At 39.7% G+C, this 18,415-nt stretch overlaps 1 protein-coding gene across 1 annotated transcript in view; it reads right to left on the bottom strand.

Moving 5' to 3' along the window:
• epha4b (eph receptor A4b) overlaps window positions 1-18,415 on the bottom strand; it is a 186,238-nt gene that overhangs the window by 149,082 nt on the left and 18,741 nt on the right. Inside the window, exons 2-3 of the mRNA XM_036596481.1 lie at window positions 11,079-11,143; window positions 1,012-1,672 (exon numbers count right to left, since the gene is read on the bottom strand). Coding sequence (XP_036452374.1) covers window positions 1,012-1,672; window positions 11,079-11,143 — 726 coding nt within the window. The remainder of the gene's footprint in view (window positions 1-1,011; window positions 1,673-11,078; window positions 11,144-18,415) is intronic.

The following is an 18,415-nucleotide window of genomic DNA, read 5'->3' as shown; positions in this document are numbered from 1 at the left end:
TTACCACGACTGCATTAGTCAATCAACCAATCAATCACTAATAACAGCAAAAGCTTGAACTGTGACTAGCTGCTATATTTGTACACTAGGTGGGGACCCAGGAATAACAATGCACATTATGATTATGGATTACTAATATTGAATGAGATGGAAATGCACATTACTGCAGAGAAGTCAGCAACCACTCATGTAATTTCCAGTCAAAATGGCCATTAAACAAATGCTATTCATATTTCTGAGAAAATCACATATATGATAATCAGATTATACATTGCAGGAGTTTCCACTGTGAGAAGACAACTCAACGCTGTGAGTCTGAAAGGACGTTTGGCTGTCAAGAAGCCCTTACTGAGAAAAGAAAAAGAAAACAGACGGAAAAGAAGAAAAGAGCAGTGGACTGGCCACCCCAGAGTCCAGACTTCAACCAACTTCTAAGACTGAACTGTAAGTGTGGAAAAATATCCCTGCAGATTTCTCCGAAAAACTAAAAGTCTCCTAAAAAGAAATGAAAGTTTTAATACAGGTGGACAGACTAAATACTGAAAAAATATTCACTTTCTGTTAAATACATATCTTTTCTGCTTTTTTCACGGAACAAACAAATAACTTATATTTAATGGACATTTTGATTTCTTAAATAAATGAATGGGGGTCTCTGATTTTGCCTCACATTTACGTGTAACACTAGTCGTAACCAGTCATCCTATCAACACCTAGTCTTAAACATACACTGAGCACACTGTACACGTCCTAGCCTTTACCAACCATACTCAATCATATGCAAAGTGGAATTCCTATGCAGAATTTTCCTCTTTCATCCAGACCAGGAGTCACCCTGAAGGGCAAGAGTACAGCAGTTTTCCCTGCTCACGCACACCTTATTCAACTCATCAGTAAATTACCAGGTTTAGTTTGTGCAAGGTGTGTTTGAGCAAGAAAAACACCAGACGGTGCTGGTGATGAGCCGTGTTCTGGACTTAAGTACCATACTGTAAGCCACTGGTCACTCACGTTGGCAGTAGTCTTTGCTCTCCTCAAATCCCGGCTTGCAGACGCAGCGCCCAATGGGCACCAGCCACCCTCCGTCAGCGCTGCAATACATCCTGGGTGCTTCAAACTCCTCCGAGTCATTGACACAGGAGCCCCGCACCTCAACCAGTGCAGAGTCACCTCCTGTCACCGTGTCAGGGAACTGCGCAAGGTTCAGCACAGCTGTGGGGCACTTCTTGTAGAAGACTCGCAGGGACACCAGGGCGATGCATGCTCCTACGTCCTGGAAGGCCAGGTAGAAGCCCTTCTTGCTGAGGTTGCTGATGTCGCGCACCTCCGTGTTGAGCTTCATGACACGGTCGCCAACGTCGGTCTGTGTGAAGCTTTCGTCAGCTGCTATGGTATCAATCTTGACGTACTGGCTCTCCTTGATGAACCACAGGTTGGGGTTGTTGGACTCATAGTAGTACATGTTGAAGGTTTCCTTACATGTTCCTGGGACCCCAGGCAGACTGTTGCAGTCGCGTAGCGTGAACTTGATCTCAATGTAGACACGTTGGGCGCCATCACGCGGGATGTGGCGTGTCCGCAGCCAGTTGTTCTGGTTGGCCTCCATCACGTTGCACACTTGGTAGGAGCGCATGGGTGTGTTGCGTTCATCCATCACGCTGATCTCCTCCCACTACAAAGAAACAAGAATTAGGTATATACTTATATTCAGGTTGTATCCAAGTTGTTCTCAAACAAAACACTTGTCCTCAACTAGAGGGTGCTAAATGCTAACAATGCAAACTTTGCAATGCAAAATGTTTTTCTGAGAAGTTTGAACATAAACTATTTTAAGTTCCGAACAAAAGCTTTGTCAGTGTTTAAGCTCTGGTGTAGAACTGTGGTATTGCTTTCCTTTTTGCTGTTATCAGATCCTTTAAGTTTCTAACTAGCAAACTAACAGAGTAAAGTGATAACCATTATAACAAATGGAGTAATTTGCAGGCTGATTCCCAGTGAATTGAACGTTATCGTTAGCATTCTCTTAAGTTATTTACTGCTGTGGCTTATAAACTGCTTTGTCTTCCATTTATTTCCAAGGGAAATGAATGTAGGGCACGAGTGGGGACATTTTTATGTTTCTCCTTCTGCCTTTATAGGGCTTTTCCATAGTCTTATGTATCACTGTAGCCAAATGCTACTATGCTTAAACTACAACTAAACCCTAATGTTAACATCCATAACCAAAAATAAATCTTTTAGGCCTTTAAGTTTTTCCAGAAGAAATCTGTTTTTGTGGAAACGGACATTTTTCAAAATGTCCCAAAACGTCAGGATGTTCATGTTATGCTAACATTAAAGAGACACCCCCACAAAGTAAAATGGTGTGTCAATATGTGTGACTGAAGGGGGTATGTGTGTGTCTGTGGAAGCCTATTATGATCTAATTATGCATGCGTATATGTGCGTGTGTGTGCATGGCCAATATTAGGCAAGACAAAGTGACTTTGTCCTCCGTCGTCATGAACCATCTGCTTCCACTTGTGTGAGGTTCTGTAATTGAGGACACTTCTTGCATGAGTAAGAAAACATTTCTATTCCTTAAAGAAAAAGAAAATAAACCAGGCGGGCAGTCATGCCAGTGCAATCCCTCAAACGTCTGATTCCAAAAAAGATTTCGATTTAGCCAAATATAACCCAGATCCCCAAGCGTATGGATCTAATTTGTAGTGGAGATAGGCTCGCGGACCACCGTCTCAGTTTAGAGCTGGAGTGATTTGAGGCTCCCTTTGAGCTACTGAGAAATGAGCAAATGCCTGGTTAGATGTCAAGCTCTAACCAAACAGAAAATCTTGAGGTCTGTTTCTCAAACGCCTGGAGTCGACTCCCCTCAATTTCCCTCAGTCCAGATGCAAAGGGCTCAACAATGGGCTGATTTCTAAAGTGGAGGCATTACAGGCTCAAATAGAAATCAATTCTCCTAGGAGCCCCAGTGTTTGGTACTACAAAACAGGCTGGCGACTGACAATGACACAACAGTCCACTAAAACATGTATGTACACATGGGCCCAAAAAGCATCTGTATGAACTTATGTTTTTATGTAATTTAGGCTACATAATAAAACATTTAACATAATAACTTTTGCTTTTGAGAAAAACACTTTTAGCACAACAAGACTAGACTGTGTGTTGAGAACAACGCCAACCAGACTGCACTAAGTTACCGTAAAGCACAGATGTGGAAACATCAAAGTATGGGGCTGTTTTCCTGACAATAGTGTCAGTGAGCTTGTATTTATTAATAGGAACATGAGCTCAGAAGTGTACAAAGGCATTTTGGATGCATACCTGCAGAAGTCTAAAAGAAAGTGCTAGATTCATTTGCCAAAAAGGAAATGAGTCTTGGAAAGGTCCGTTAAAAATGCCCTTTTTAAGTATGGCACAAATGTCCAAATACTTTTTGGGTCCGATGTATGTACATGTTTACTTTGCTATTTGCTGCTCAGCATTTTTTCCTGGAAAAACCTGCATTCAGCGAGTGCTTACTGGTCCCCTTTAGGAAAGACAGGGCAAGGAACCAGACGTCTGAAAACTTTGATACCTCTAAAAGCTTTCTCATAGAAAGCTATTACACAAAGTGGTTACAAATAAGTTGCCTGATGCCTGAGATATCGTTTTACAATAGATTTGAGATAAGATTTTGGTCTAAAACAAATTTTGTTCAAATCCATTTATGGCAGATTGGTAGATGCAGGGTGTTGTAAGGCAAAATAGTACCCAAAGAAAACCTATTTTTCAGAGTTGCTATTATTTATCAACATGATCCACATACATCAATATTTAGAAGGCATGTGTAAAGATACTTTCTCTGGATAGACAAAGCACTTTTTGTAAGTCGCTTTGGATACTGGATCGCTACTGCTAAATGCTATAAATGTAAATGTGTAGGTTCACTGGCCGTTTTGGACAGCAAATAAAATAATAAAAGCCCTGGTTCCTATAACCACCTCTGTAAAGATATCTGTATGTTTCTGAACGCTCTGAATTACTATGTTTACATCAAATTGAGAAAAATCTGTGAAATTCTCTTCTAAAAATACATTTGCAATTCATATTTGTTTTTGTCATAGGACAAGAAGTGAACACACATAGACCAGATCAAAAGCAACAGGTCTGGAACAGATTAGCTCTTCTCATCTGAGCCAGATTGCTACACAATTCCTTGCCACTCTGGTGGGTTTTGCGCAGAGGCTGGTAAGGCTGTTACTGCAACCTGCCATGAAGTCACAAGCTATAACAACATGATTGTCTTGAGACCCGTTGCCAACGGCATACAGTTAAAAAAAATCAACTTAGGCACAAGGGTCAATTACAACTACAGGCTGGCTTTAAACGGATCCATGTGTGCGTGTGCGTTCAGTTCAGTGGACAGCCGCGGGCGAACATCGCAGATCAAAGTGACATATCTACGGAACGACGTTCTGAGAGAAAAGCTACGCTCTTTCCCTGGAGTGCAGTAATTATGACATTTGGAGGAATATTTACGCAGCAATAAAGACAGGTTTATGAGCTGCTGTTTATTTATTCTCAAAAGTTAGCCCTGCACTCAGCTGCAACAGAAATGTTTCCATTGGGGAGCCATTGTCTGGAGTCAGAAAGTATTTTACCGTTAAGGAGTGGTCTCACAAAGTTTTCAGAAGAACATATAACGCAATGATTGCTGTGCCATATGGGCAGCTGACTTTGAGTATAAACTGCACGCAATTTCCATAAATAGACTGCAATTTCCCACGCGTGAAAAAAGGCATGTTCACGTGCGCATGCTGTTTGGACAGGAGGTAGAGCTTAGCCACTCTCAATCAACACCGCAGTCATATGGATGACGTGGGTGTCTGGTTCATTAGCCTTTCCAACAAGACCTGGTTCTTAGCTTTTTGTCTGAAAAAGCTTAGCTCCATTCAACAGTCACCTACGCAGAGCCTGGTGGCTTTGAAGCAGTGCAAACCCGTCAGATCAGGGCTTCTGCTGAGTCTGTCACTGGCTTAACTTAATTCCCAGCCCACAATCATCTGGTAGTTTAAGATACTTATGGCGTAATTGGCTTTAAATCCCCCAAAGAACGTCTGGTTTTGAAGGGGTTCCTTTATGAAAGACACATCATTAGATTTACCTGTTTTCCATCACCCCACATGAACTGTACCTGTTGTGGTTTAGACAGGCACACACGCATACACTAAATAAGTGCTGAGCGTCAAACCAATGCAAAGCCTCTACATCTGGCCCAGGGCTGGGGGTATTAGCTGTGGCCTGTCAGGGTCAAGTGGCAGACGATTGAGTCACTAAAGTAAATATCCAGTGGTGCAGAGCGGGGAACTATGGGAACGAGCCGTCTTTCCTCTGAGCCCTCAGAACGGAGCACCGGCTGCCACTTCCCCAGGGTAAAGGTCAGCATGCTAATCTCCACGAATGCAACCCAATAGTCCCAAACCTCAGCACCTTTAAATAATCACTGTGATGGGGTAACAAGCTCTATCGGTACGATCAGGGCTAGCCAGTCAGGCCAGCTGGGAACACTGAGGAAAGTTCACTGAGTTGATACCTCAGCACTGATCTGGCTCAAATAGGAATGGACAACAAGAGCAATGCTCTAGAACCAAAAACACTAGCCCGACTTTAGAATCTCTGCTTTAAAAAACAGCCTCTTTATGACGCAACAATAGCATATTGTCACTGCCAGGCCAAAACCTTGCATCTACATTGTTGATGTTTTTATATAATTTGAAGTCACTGGCTGTTCTTTACATTTGGGCAAATAATTCATAATGAATGGAACAATTATTCAAATTTTGGATTTGTGTCACTTTAACTTTAACTTAGTAACGTGAAAACAGCCAAATGTCATGGTTACTGGACCAACTGAAATGGTCCAAGATTACCCGGGAAAAAATCATGTTCCATTAACTCCAAATCAAAGTTGAAATGTAAAGTTACTCTTTTGGAGATTCTCTTCTTACTCATAGTCTTAACCTAGTAGCAAGTCTGGAATTATCAAGTCTGTGATTATCAGTTTTTGCAAACTGAGTTTTTGCTTAATTCAACATGTTTAGATATATTAGATATATTTAGTCAGCACAGAGAGGCAGTTGCACATTTTCAATTCTTACGCACTGTATCACAGCACATGCTACTCACTGCTGTATTTTCTTTGTTTCAGTTTATGCTTGGTTTTCTTATTTTTCTCAATCTGAGCTTCAGTGGCCACTTCATTTGTAGATGTACCAGCCTCAGGATCTTTCTTTCTGAAAGATCATTTTAACCATTTATTCATGATGGAGGAGTTCCATACGATTGAAAAGTGAAGTGTTTTACTTTGACTTGCTCTGAAAAGATGAATATAACTAGCTAGCATTTTGCCAGAACTGTCAAAAAGCCACATTTTTATGGTTTATCCCCTTAAAAGGCCTGGGCCTGCCGATGGGCTCACAATTTTATTACATATGTCTATAACCTAAGAATACCTTGACAATTTTGCATTGGAGTCCCTGTAGTTACTCAATAATAAGCTCTAGTATGCAATAAGACTGGGATTTTAAGGGATTAATAAAACTGATGGCCAGCAGCTCCCTAGCAGTACCACCACGACCTACCAGGGGGCTGCGGCCTCTAGGTCAAAAAACACTGACATAGACGCTATCAATCATTCAGTCATCATTAAAGTGCAATATGTTGAGGTTCATGCTCACATAGCAAAACGGAAAAAGCTGACAGTGAAATTATAAGACACTTGTTTTAAAGTCATTTTTGGGACAAACTTTGGAAAATGACTGAAATGTATGATACTTTTTGCTGAAATTAGTTTAATATCTATTTTGATAGATATTAAAAGCAATTAGGCTCACTCACCCATGTGTCTGTAGTAAACTCAAGGGCAGAAACTTACAGTCAGTTCCATAATAAACATATCAAATATCATTTTAATTAATCTAACTATTATGCCTAACAAAACAGAAGCCATATCATCTGCTACATTTCCTTTGGAAATGACTGCATGTATCATACAAACTTCATAGAGCACTACAGATGCTGTCACAGACAGATCAGCTAAACGTCCTTTTGAAAAGGATAACATTACCCAGCAGCAATGCTATCATGCATCGCCAGCTTTCATTCACTGATAGGCACTTTATCTTCACTTGGTCTTGGCCTTTAAGACAAAGAACATGAGACATGTGGAATTGTCTCAGCTCTGCGTAGACCAGCCTGACCTACTCCCATCATCTGCCCCAAGCAGACCTCCACAGAGTAATCTCCACTCTCCCAGACTATCATACCCTCTAATCTCATTAATGTACATGGAGGGAGCTTACTAGAGGCGATGTAAACACTAAAACCCACTTATCCATTCTCACATCTTCTGCCTAGCATCTCTCTGCAGCCCAGCACCGCCGAGTTCTGAAAGCGGGCAGGCTGACTCAAACATGCTGTGTGGTAAATGTCACTGTGTAGCTCCCAGCCTCTTTTGAGGAGAGGTGGCAGAATCGAATTCGCACCTAAATATTGGCCAGTTGCGTAACATAACAAGGCGTTATGTAAGCCCAGCATTTCTCTATTTAAGAGGAAATGGGCTCTGCCTGCCACACAAATTTTAGGGCTGCAGAAAAAGATTCACCAGGGTCTTCAGATTCAGTCGCCACAAAAGCAAAAAGCTGGAGGACAGACCTGGACTTGTGTATGTTTGAGTACGTGTGTGTGTGTGTTTGTTAATGTTCAGTACAAAAATATCCTGGACAGTACTGCTTTCTCTCAGGCCGGTGCCCTGTGACAGTTAACCAAGTTACCGTGGTAACAGCCCTCAGTGATGGTGAAGACTCACCATGAGTCGCTACTTTTTGGTGGTCCTAAGACCACAGTGGTTTTGGGTCTCAGGAAAAACAATGTGATGTCTCAGCTCTTGTACAGTTGGATGGTGAACATCAGGCAGGAATTCACTGGGCAAAATCAGGCAAAACAGCCTCAAACAAACGGCTTTGGATGGTAAAGTTTGTGTAGAATTCACAATTCCATTCATTATTACTGGACCAATTACAACTTTCATGGCCAATTTCAAGATGACTATACAACGAACTACAACTTTTACTGAACTGCACCATTATTCTATTCTATTATGCGACAAAGGTTAAGCTTCAACTCACGTGTTATCACTGTGTTTGCGTCTGCTTCAGTGTTAGTGAAAATGGCCCGAATAAGGTTATTCTTTTTGTGGCACAGACTTACTTTTGTTTTGTTTTTTGGTTTTGCTGAGTTTTTCTTTGCATCACAACAGTTAAATTTAGCATAAATCAGATATCTCGCATATTCATTAGTTTTATCTCATATTATTCATAAGATATTTCTACATTTAATAACTCTATCGTGTTTCACTCTGGAGCTATTTATGTGTTTTCCTTCTGGAGTCTCAAAACTGCAATGTACAAATATAGTTTAGAATTAGGCTTTGAAAATTCTTATTACACATAGAAATTTACATATTTCAATCATTCTGCCAAATTGCTTTGAAAGCCAGAGTTCAAAACACATTTAGGACTTGGAGTAAAATCCTTTCGCTTTAAATGACCCTATACCTTAAATATGTTTATTTTATTAAAACAAATGAAACATGACAACACTAATGGAGCCAACCAAATGTTTCAGTAGTGAACGTTTCAGTAGAGATATTTTAGCTAATTTTGAGTAGAACCTAAAAACACCAGTACACAACCAGCACTAGCTAAGCTTTAAGCAGTAATTTTTCATTAAAACTCTAAAAAGTTTACTTAACTGCAGAAAATATCTCAGTAGTGACAGTTCGTAATGTTCCACACTGCTTTTCAGACTTTGGGACACATCTGCTTCAAAACAATGGGATCTAACTGCTCACCATGTGGCCAAGAGGCACAGGGATGCAGTCTCACTTCCCGCTCCAAAGTGCAGAGATGTGGCTAAAATAAGGCTCCGCCCACAGGCTAAAACTCTTTGTGTTTCGGTATTGACAGGGAAATATGGGACAGCACTTTTTAAATAAAGCTTTTTTGTTTAAAAACGCATAACAAATCTAAACCTTTCAACTTCACTTGAAAAGAAATCAAAAAGATCTTTAAAATGCTGAGTTCTGGATATGTAATTGTTTTTAATAGATTTGCGTGACAGCAGTTTGAGCTAATTCATTAGAATGGTCCATATATAATACTAGAGAAGGCACGATCTCACTTTTCTTTTTCGGATACCGAAACTGAAACCTAGTTTAAAAACTACAAAGCTTTAAAATCAGCTATTTTGATTGATTTTAAATTGCTATTTATCTGGTTGGTAAGAATTTATTTGTTAAAAAAAACAACATTACATTAAATGCTAATAAATAAATGAACAAAACACTGTGATTTGATGTCTGTTTGCTAATCCATTTCCAAAGCTCTCCTCAAGGAAGGCCAGTAGTTACAGTTATCGTCTGATACCTGGTTTATCTAATGAATCATTCTTTAAATTAACTCCGGTGTGCTGCTGATGGAATGCATGGAAATGCAAGCGATGCCTGAAATAAGGAACTAAACCTGTGTTCTCCTAATTGTGTTCTTCTAAGATATGAATAACTTTAATAACAATAAAAGTCTTGTTCTGTTTTACTTTATGTGTTTGTTTGTATTTATTCTAATGATATGTTGTGTTTTACAGGGAAAAACACACTTACAGCCAAGACCAACCATCTTAAAACGTAAAGCTAAGACTTCAGCACAGTACTATAAGTCCTGTAGATACAAATAATACATATGGAACATCTGTATGGCTCGTACATTATATAAAAACAAACCTGGTGTGTGGGTGTGAGATATGTTCCAGTCTCTGATCGCTCTATTAAATCATTAAAAAGGCAGCTGAGAAATCCTGGAGATTGATTTTCTTTAAAGCCCAGCATGACTTTCGCTAACTTGATTATTTTTAGGCTGCAGCGGGTGCATCTCTCTTTCTCTCTCAGGAAGGTCCGCTCTGCCATGAGGGATTGTGTTCCTGCTTTATGGGATCTTAATCTCACTTCCTCTTCAAATAAGCAGGAAAACATGTCTGGGCTTTGGCTGTTCCACTAAACCTGTGCTGCTCCTCGCTGGAAACAAAACTAAGCTCTTTAAATCCAGCTGTCTGTGGAAACCTCAGGGATGACCTTGACTCTGCTTCACAAACACGTGTGCACACACACATAATGGACATATCTGAACTAGAGAACACACTTTCTGTGCAGTGCGCTCCGATCCATGTTCATAAATATTCATGAGCAGGTGGGTTGGGACCTCCCGCTGCTATTCTAAGGAAAGAATGCATTTTCTATCGCAATTACTGGCACAAAAAACGTGCAAGTCTTGGACAAAGGTTCACAAAAGTGCTCTGGGTCCAGGGGAAGTGAGTCGTTTGGATATAATGACACACAGTGGTTTTCTGGCCAGCTTGCAAAAGCTTAAGTACATGACTAGAATGAACTATGACAAACATGTGGATACAAACCTTTAGCACTTACTAAACTGGGGCCAACCACCATTTACAGAAGGACTCAACTGATATATCGGTTTGGCTGACAAATATCAAGGTGTTATGGACTTAATGGCATCAAAAATAACATCATTAAAGAGATGATATTGCTTTGAAGTTGTTTGTTCTATAATAAATTAAACAAGCAGCTCTAAACGGTCTATTCTGCAGATTTAAATGGGTTCATGCAGACTGTTCACCAACTACTCATCAGAAGCTTGTGGAGTCCATGCCAGAAAAAGGGGGCATAACAACTACTAAGAAATTCTGAAATTCATGTGACTATTTCAAAGATTCTACTTTCACTTATGCTTAACTTGTTTTGCTGATAATGTAGTTTGTAATGAAACAATATTGCATTAAATTACAGTAGAACGTAAAATAGAAGTGTTTTCATATATCAGTCAATTTTATCAGATATTAGAATTTTTACCTTATAATCATCATCAGTTCATATCATTTGGCACCTATAATAAAGTGCATGAGCATGTTACATATTATTACATATTACTGGCTGTGGACAGTCTTGATTTGCTGCTACTCACCCCTTCTGCTGGATAGGCCTCCCAACCCAGGTCTCCCAGTGCAGACATAGAGTCCAGTAGCGTAACTAGAGAAAGAAAGAGAGAGAGAGAGTCAGAGTGAATGATTCAGGGTACCTTAGCAAACCTTGTGACACTTGTGGCAGTTTTGGCCATATGAATTTACAGTTGCTTTTGGCTGGTGGTAAATTACTGCTTGGTGGAAGACAATCAGGACAGCAGCCTGTGGGGTTTTAGTCTAGCCTTACAGTCTAAATCATTCCCAGAAGCCCCGAAGTCATCACCCTGGGGAAAAGCATGCTGCTTGTGACCCTCACAACAGAAACAATGGTTTGTGAGTCAGAGCAATCAATAACAGACCCATGACATGAGGCATGCAAAAACAAAGCCTGCGCACACTCACTTCAGCAGCAACAGTGTTATGGTTACTCTCTACTGAGAGTATGGTAAGTCTCTACTGCAGGTCATGTAAGGATACATTTTGTCTGTGGATAGTTAGGGGGCACCTTGCCTGCCTTTGAGTAATTTCATTGTTTTACACTTTTACTTTTCAATTAAGTAAGAAAAAGCCTGCAAAGACTAGATTAACATAAACATATTATTAACATATTATTAACATATTATTTGCCTCACACTACACTATACACTCTACACACTCTACTTGATGAGTGAGGGTGAGGAGCTTTGCCATCCGAGAGGAGCTCGGAGTAGAGCTGCTACTCCTCTACATTGAGAAGAGCCAGTTGAGGTGGTTCGGGCATCTGATGAGGATGCCCACTGGACGCCTCCCGGTGATTAACAGGGGTTTACCAGGCACAGCCTACTGGGATGAGACCCTGGGATCGTCCTAGAACCCGCTGGAGGGATTATATCTCCAAGTTGGCTCAGGGTCCCCTGGAATGAGCTGGAGAAAGGACAGGGCTGCAGGGGACAGGGTCGTCTGGGATTCTCTGCTCTCCCAACTACTACTGTGACCCTATCTAGACTAAGCGGTTAAAGATGTTGATGATGATGATGATGATGATGATTATGATATTTGCTAATACTTTAAGTACATTCTCAAATTTCTGTTTCAAGATCATTAAAATATCTACCTTAGTATGAAGAGCAGGTTATGCTTAAATAATGATCTGACAGTGTTTTTTTTCCATATTATTGTTTAAAAAACATACTGGCCCAAAGGTGGTTTTAGCATATGAAAGGTTTGAGCGCTGAGGATAAAATGAGTGGGCTTTGACATTAATCCCTAATTAGGACTGTCACAAATACCTGCATGTGTGATGTTTTCTTTAAAATAAACCTGTGTAGGTACTAAAGTACTGGGGCACCACATGAGTACCTTAACTGAGGCTGCATCTGGTTAGTCTGTAATTCAAGTTATTGGAAACTGACAAAGAAAACTGTTTGAAAAGCTAACGCTCCTCAAACGTCTGACAGGCAATTTACATCAACGAATATGAACACAGGAATATGCCGGTTTAAAAGCTGGTTTAAATCTTGGAGAATGCTCCCCTCTTCCCTGTCCTGAGCCTCTGAACTGTGTTTTCCCAGTCTGTGCTCTACTCCAGGGTAATTAAGGTCTCGGCATTGCGAGGCATTAATTTTTAATTAGGGCCCATCTGCAGATGTTGTCTTTTCACCCTACAGTGCAGACTCGAGCTCTAGATAAGTCATACAGGCAGACACACTTACGTTCACTGACATAAGATGCAGAAACAGACAAAAATAAAATCCAGATCTGATTTTCGAATGGTTTCTCCAACTGCTTTCGAAAAGAGGCCATGCTTTTTAGGAATGTGAGTGAATGTAATTGAGGTAAATCAATTCAGACTGAATGTCATAGACATGCATTGTTCTAAGCAAAAGTCAAGTCCACCCTTCATTTATTTTCACTGCAAAAAAAAAGAGCAAGGTCCATTATTTGCGTCTCATGATCTCATGATGTTGAGGCCTGGGCTCTGGGGTGGTCAGTCTGTTGTTTTGAGATCACCTACAGCTGTTTTGCTTCATTTGCAAACTTTCTTCCTTTTCACTTTTTCTAAGTAACGACTTCTCGACAGCTATGCATCCTTCTGGACCCCTACCATCGAGTTATCGTCTCACAGTGGAAGAACGGTTGCGGATTTTTTCAGATCTTAAGCAAAAGTTGTGTTAGATTTTCTCCTCTCTCTCAAAGATGAAAACATTGGGTGCTGTTTATCAGATGGGGGCAGTTTTGGTGGTCTACCAGGTCTTTCATGGTTGTTAAGACTCACATTTTCTCTATATCTTTTCAAACATATTTCAACTTTCACTCATTTGCTTTGACCTTCCTCTTTCATATGCAAGCCAATTATCTTATATCTCCTGAAAATGAATTACTTGTACTTAACAGGTATTTTGCCTGGAAATCAACTAAAAGAAGGGTGGTCTCTGACTTTTGCACAGGACTGGATTTAATTCTATCAAGCCACTTAGTGAAATCTGAGACATATATTAGCGTACAGCAGTTTTGATGCAAAAAAAGTGCATACATAGATGCACAGACAAAAACACCTTTACAGTCGATATTCTAGGAAATCATCACAGAGATGCTGCTGAGCTCAGGCTGGCTTCACTTAAATCACTTCACTGTAGCATATAGGTCACATTACTGGCTTCTAATGCTTAATTGATTTTGTTGGATTGTTTAGTGTTTTACTGTAATGTCAGGACAGGTCAATACAGGAAACAAATACTGAATACACTCCAAAACAGGTGAAGGGAGACTGAGAGAAATGGAAAGAAAGACAGACAGACAGAGAGAGAGAGAGAGAGAGGAAAAAACAAAAGAGTACAGAAAGCAGATGAGATGCTGATGACAAGATTGAGATTTACTCTGCAATGCACTGATGTACTGCAGTGTGTATGTATGCATTAGTGTGTAGGGTGCACTGGTTTGATTTATAAGGACAGAGGCGTGTTTGTAAAAGATTAATGAATGGTGATTCATGTTTCATAAATAGTTTCCTGCATGCCGACTGCAATTCTTCACCCAGCGAGAGCTGCATTCATCCTGCCTCTCTATTGAGCACACTGTGAAGAGCTAGAAACAAGCACGGAGGGAGAATTCCATTCCACACAAGACTCTTCAGACTGTCTGCAGCTGGCATGCTCAGATGATTTCACGATGACGGGTCCCGACTACATACTCAGCACTGAGACTGTTCATTTTTGCCATAGCTGACCTCTATCACTCCAAAGAAAAAATCCAGGGGCTTAAAACCCTTCACATACTAAAACCTGAACCAAATTCAGATTTAAATAGTGATGTGCGTTTGAATTATTGTTCTCTTTAGAAGTAGCTGTATTATTCCTACGCATGTCTTGTTAAGACCTAGTTATTAGTGGTGCAACCGTTTAATCCTTGTTCTTTTGAATGTTACGAATAGAACAAATCACTTGTTACTAACAAAACAGAACTGTTTAAACTAATATAAGTGACATTGTCCTCTGACTTCACTGCCTTACAGACTGTGAGTGACTCAGGTAGCGTTCACAAGCTAACCATGCATGTGAATCAACGAGGAAACGCAACACGAGATTTACAAGCCAGTGCTTCAGCACTGCTGACTCTAAATCAACCAAACTGTATGTATCTTGCATGTTTTTCATTTCGTTTTATCAGACTCTGACATGTCAATGCTCTGTAGAGGAGCTGACTAACAATCACATAATGCTGATATACATAATTAAAGGTAGTGGCCATTCAACAACACCAATCAGAGACTTTTTTTGCTTTAACTTAGTTGCCAGTCACTCTCTTTTCACCTAGATAGCATAATATTGTAGACGAGAGTGAAGAGTCAAATGAAAGCGCACAGGCTGTACTACGCTTGAAATCACGGAACAACTAATGTGAGGGCTGTGGCGCCCTGCACAGTGTGCTCTCCTCATACGCAGAGCAGGAGAGGAGATGCCGCTACAATATAATTACTGTGAGATTTATGAAAAATCATTCTCTAAAATGTTATCCAAAACATGGGCTTTTTGTTCTCAGTGATCACTTCACAAACCCCGAAAATGATCTTACAAGCCCCAGATTGAGAACCGCTAATTAGTCCAATTATCACTAGTGTTTAGGCATTGCAAATGTTTCCTCTGAAATAATCACTATGTGACCACATCGTTTTAATTATCCAATATTTTTGGGTGAATAAAATAGATTTTCTATTTTTTATGCCATCTCTGACTTGTGTGTATCATACTAATCAACATTTAGATATATCTGGTACGCACACACACATACACCTCTATCTATTTTTATATACTATATTTATACTGTTGGTAAAGCCAACAGTATAAATATAAGTATAATATATATGGCACTTTTGTCGGAAGAAAAATCTCCAAAATGGTAACTTTACAGGAGAAGGAAAAAACCTACATTGCTTTTAATGTAAGTCAATGGAACTAGAATTTTAAGTGATTGTGGGCTGTTTCTTTTGGTCCATTCATCATGGAATTTACACACAATGTAAAGGGCAACAGGGCGGCACGGTGGTGCAGTGGGTAGCGCTGTCGCCTCACAGCAAGAATGGCCTGGGTTCGATTCCCGGCCGGGCGACCGGGGTCATTTCTGTGTGGAGTTTGCATGTTCTCCCCGCGTCTGCGTGGGTTTCCTCCGGGTACTCCGGTTTCCTCCCACAGTCCAAAGACATGCAGTCAGGCTGATCGGACGTGCTAAAATTGCCCCTAGGTGTGAGTGTGTGTGTGACTGTGTCTGTCTGCCCTGCGATGGACTGGCGACCTGTCCAGGGTGTATCCTGCCTTCCGCCCAATGACAGCTGGGATAGGCTCCAGCGCCCCACCGCGACCCAGAAGGATAAGCGGTTTAGATGATGTATGTATGTATGTATGTATGTAAAGGGCAACAGGCATTTTCAAATTATGTCAAAAGGTTTTCAAGGGTTTCTTCCAACAGCAGCAACAGGTATAATATATAAAGAGTCCAGACAGTGTAGCCTAAGTATAGCACAATATCACAATAAACATTACTAAAATAATCGATAAAATAATCAAATGCAAACAGTTTTTACACCCTAGATGTAGTTGATTGTCTGAAATGTCTGGAATCCAATTTTTTACAGCAAAGCAAGGCTAACATTGCTAACAAACAACAAACTCAACAGTCACCAATACATCCTCAAAACATGTCTAAATCTGCTTAAACAGCATCCAGGTCTTCATTAAGGTCACTCAGAACCACTGATGTGCTTTAGAAGACAGCATGACTTGCTGTGCGCTATGAAAAAGAAACCGCGGGCAGCCACTTTGAACAACAGCACCTCAGGAGCAAATACTGATCTAGACTCAGTATTTGTGACAATGATTATTCAACCTTTCAGAGGAATCTGATCCAAGATCAGTCCTGATTTGTGAATACCAGCCCTAAAAATTGTGAAAATTAGATTTTTCCCTAAACTATACCTTTAACTGACTCAGTTTTGGCCTGAGAAATATTATGGGAAGTGTTTTAGCTTATTATATCACATCAATATTTTTAATTCATTATAATAAATCTTAAAGGTGCTTGAATCGCTGAATCAAATAATTGATTCAAACTGCCAAATCAAATAGCTGCTTAGTGTATTGAATCAAATTGAAACATTCTTGCTTTACAAAAATAATTTTTGAGTCATATCAAAAACTCAGCCCTATTTCTTGTACTTACACAATGTCTGCATATTCAAGATGAAAATATCCGACAGCTCTAGTATGTGTGTGAGTGGAATTCGAAATGCATCAGAATTAATAACCCAGGTATTTACAATTAATACTATCTCACTTGTAAAAGATAAAAAATACCTGACAAGGTTAAATATCACCCACACAGACTTACTCCAAGTTCAGGTGACACACCAGCACCAAGTTCATTACTAGCTTTGCCTCCAGATATTCAATATGGGAACTTGTTTGTCTTATAAATGGAATGAATTTGGCCCGCAGATAGGCAGGGGTTTGTCCTAATACACTTCTATTATGTTAACAGCTTGAATCTCATGACACAGAGTTCCAGGAACATTCCTACACTGTTCTATTGATTACAGTTATAATAAACAGATGTGAGAAAGGAAATCTCCGCAAGTGTGGCAGGAAAGTCATAAATAGGGGTGTAATGATTTCAATACTGTGAATAAATATCAGTATCAATATCAAAATTTCAAACTGTATTGCAGGTCTATTCCAAGGGTGTGTTTTCCCTTGCTTAAAATACTTGCCCAGTACATACATGACAATGTAAAATGCGTGTTATTTGATAAATATGATTTCACTGTCTTCACTGTTGCTATTAGATGAAGATCTGATCACATTTTAGTAGACATTTATGCAGACATTCCAAATCATACACAAACTTATTCTCACATCTGTATGTGTAAAAGGGATGGGCATTCCAAATAATTTTGATATTCAATGAGAATCAGAATCAGAATCAAGGAATTTGCCTTGGTGAGTGCACACATGTATGACATGACAGACCGAAATACAATTAACAGAATATAGAATAAAGAGTAATAATAAAAAGCAGCCAATGTGTAAGGAGCTCAGGAGATGTACATGTAAGATGTCTGGATATCTGTACATAATGCAAATATGAATGTCTATATGTATGCAGGTCAAGTAGACATGTGCTATAAAACACACTATAAAACTATTATATACATAATCTTACAGAGTAATATGAACATTTGTAAAAATGTACTTGTACAGTAGTGCAAATAAGCATTATGCTACAGGAGGAGTTATACTGTAATACTGTAAGGAAGGTTTGTTGGTTCGGTTTAAGTTTGAAGTGTGAAGTGTCCACTGTGGTTGATAAGTGCTACAGCTCTGGGGAAAAAGCTATTAGCATGTCTGCTTGTGCTGGTTTTGATGGTTTTTTTGTCGTTTTTCAGTTTTTGACATAATGTGAAAGTACTTATTGCCCTTTATATTGTATGTAAACTTCGTGAAGAATGAACCAAAATAATTTGGAAAAAAGTCTTGTTCCACTGACTTACATTAAAGTAAAGTAGGTTTTTTCCTTCACCTGTAAAGTTACCATTTTGGAGATACAAGGTTTTCTTCCGACAACAGCGATATGTATATATAAGCAGTAACGAAAGGATATTGGGTTAGAAAGAAGGGCTTTGTTTGGTATTCACATTGTGTAGTTCTTACTCATAATACAAAAACAGTGTTTAGGCTGGTGCACTGGTGGTCAAAAAAAGCACAAAAGAAAATTTAGCAGTAAGCAGATACGAAGGTGTAGATTTGAAAGCGTTTTATTATTTAAAATAGTCAAGGAAAAACATTTTCGTCACTGTGGGTTTGTGTCAGAT

Source organism: Colossoma macropomum, unplaced genomic scaffold, assembly GCF_904425465.1.
Source record: "Colossoma macropomum unplaced genomic scaffold, Colossoma_macropomum, whole genome shotgun sequence".
In the NCBI taxonomy this organism is placed as follows: domain Eukaryota; kingdom Metazoa; phylum Chordata; class Actinopteri; order Characiformes; family Serrasalmidae; genus Colossoma; species Colossoma macropomum.
The sequence above is the reverse complement of the archived record's forward strand: the minus strand, read 5'-3'. Positions and strand labels throughout refer to the sequence as shown.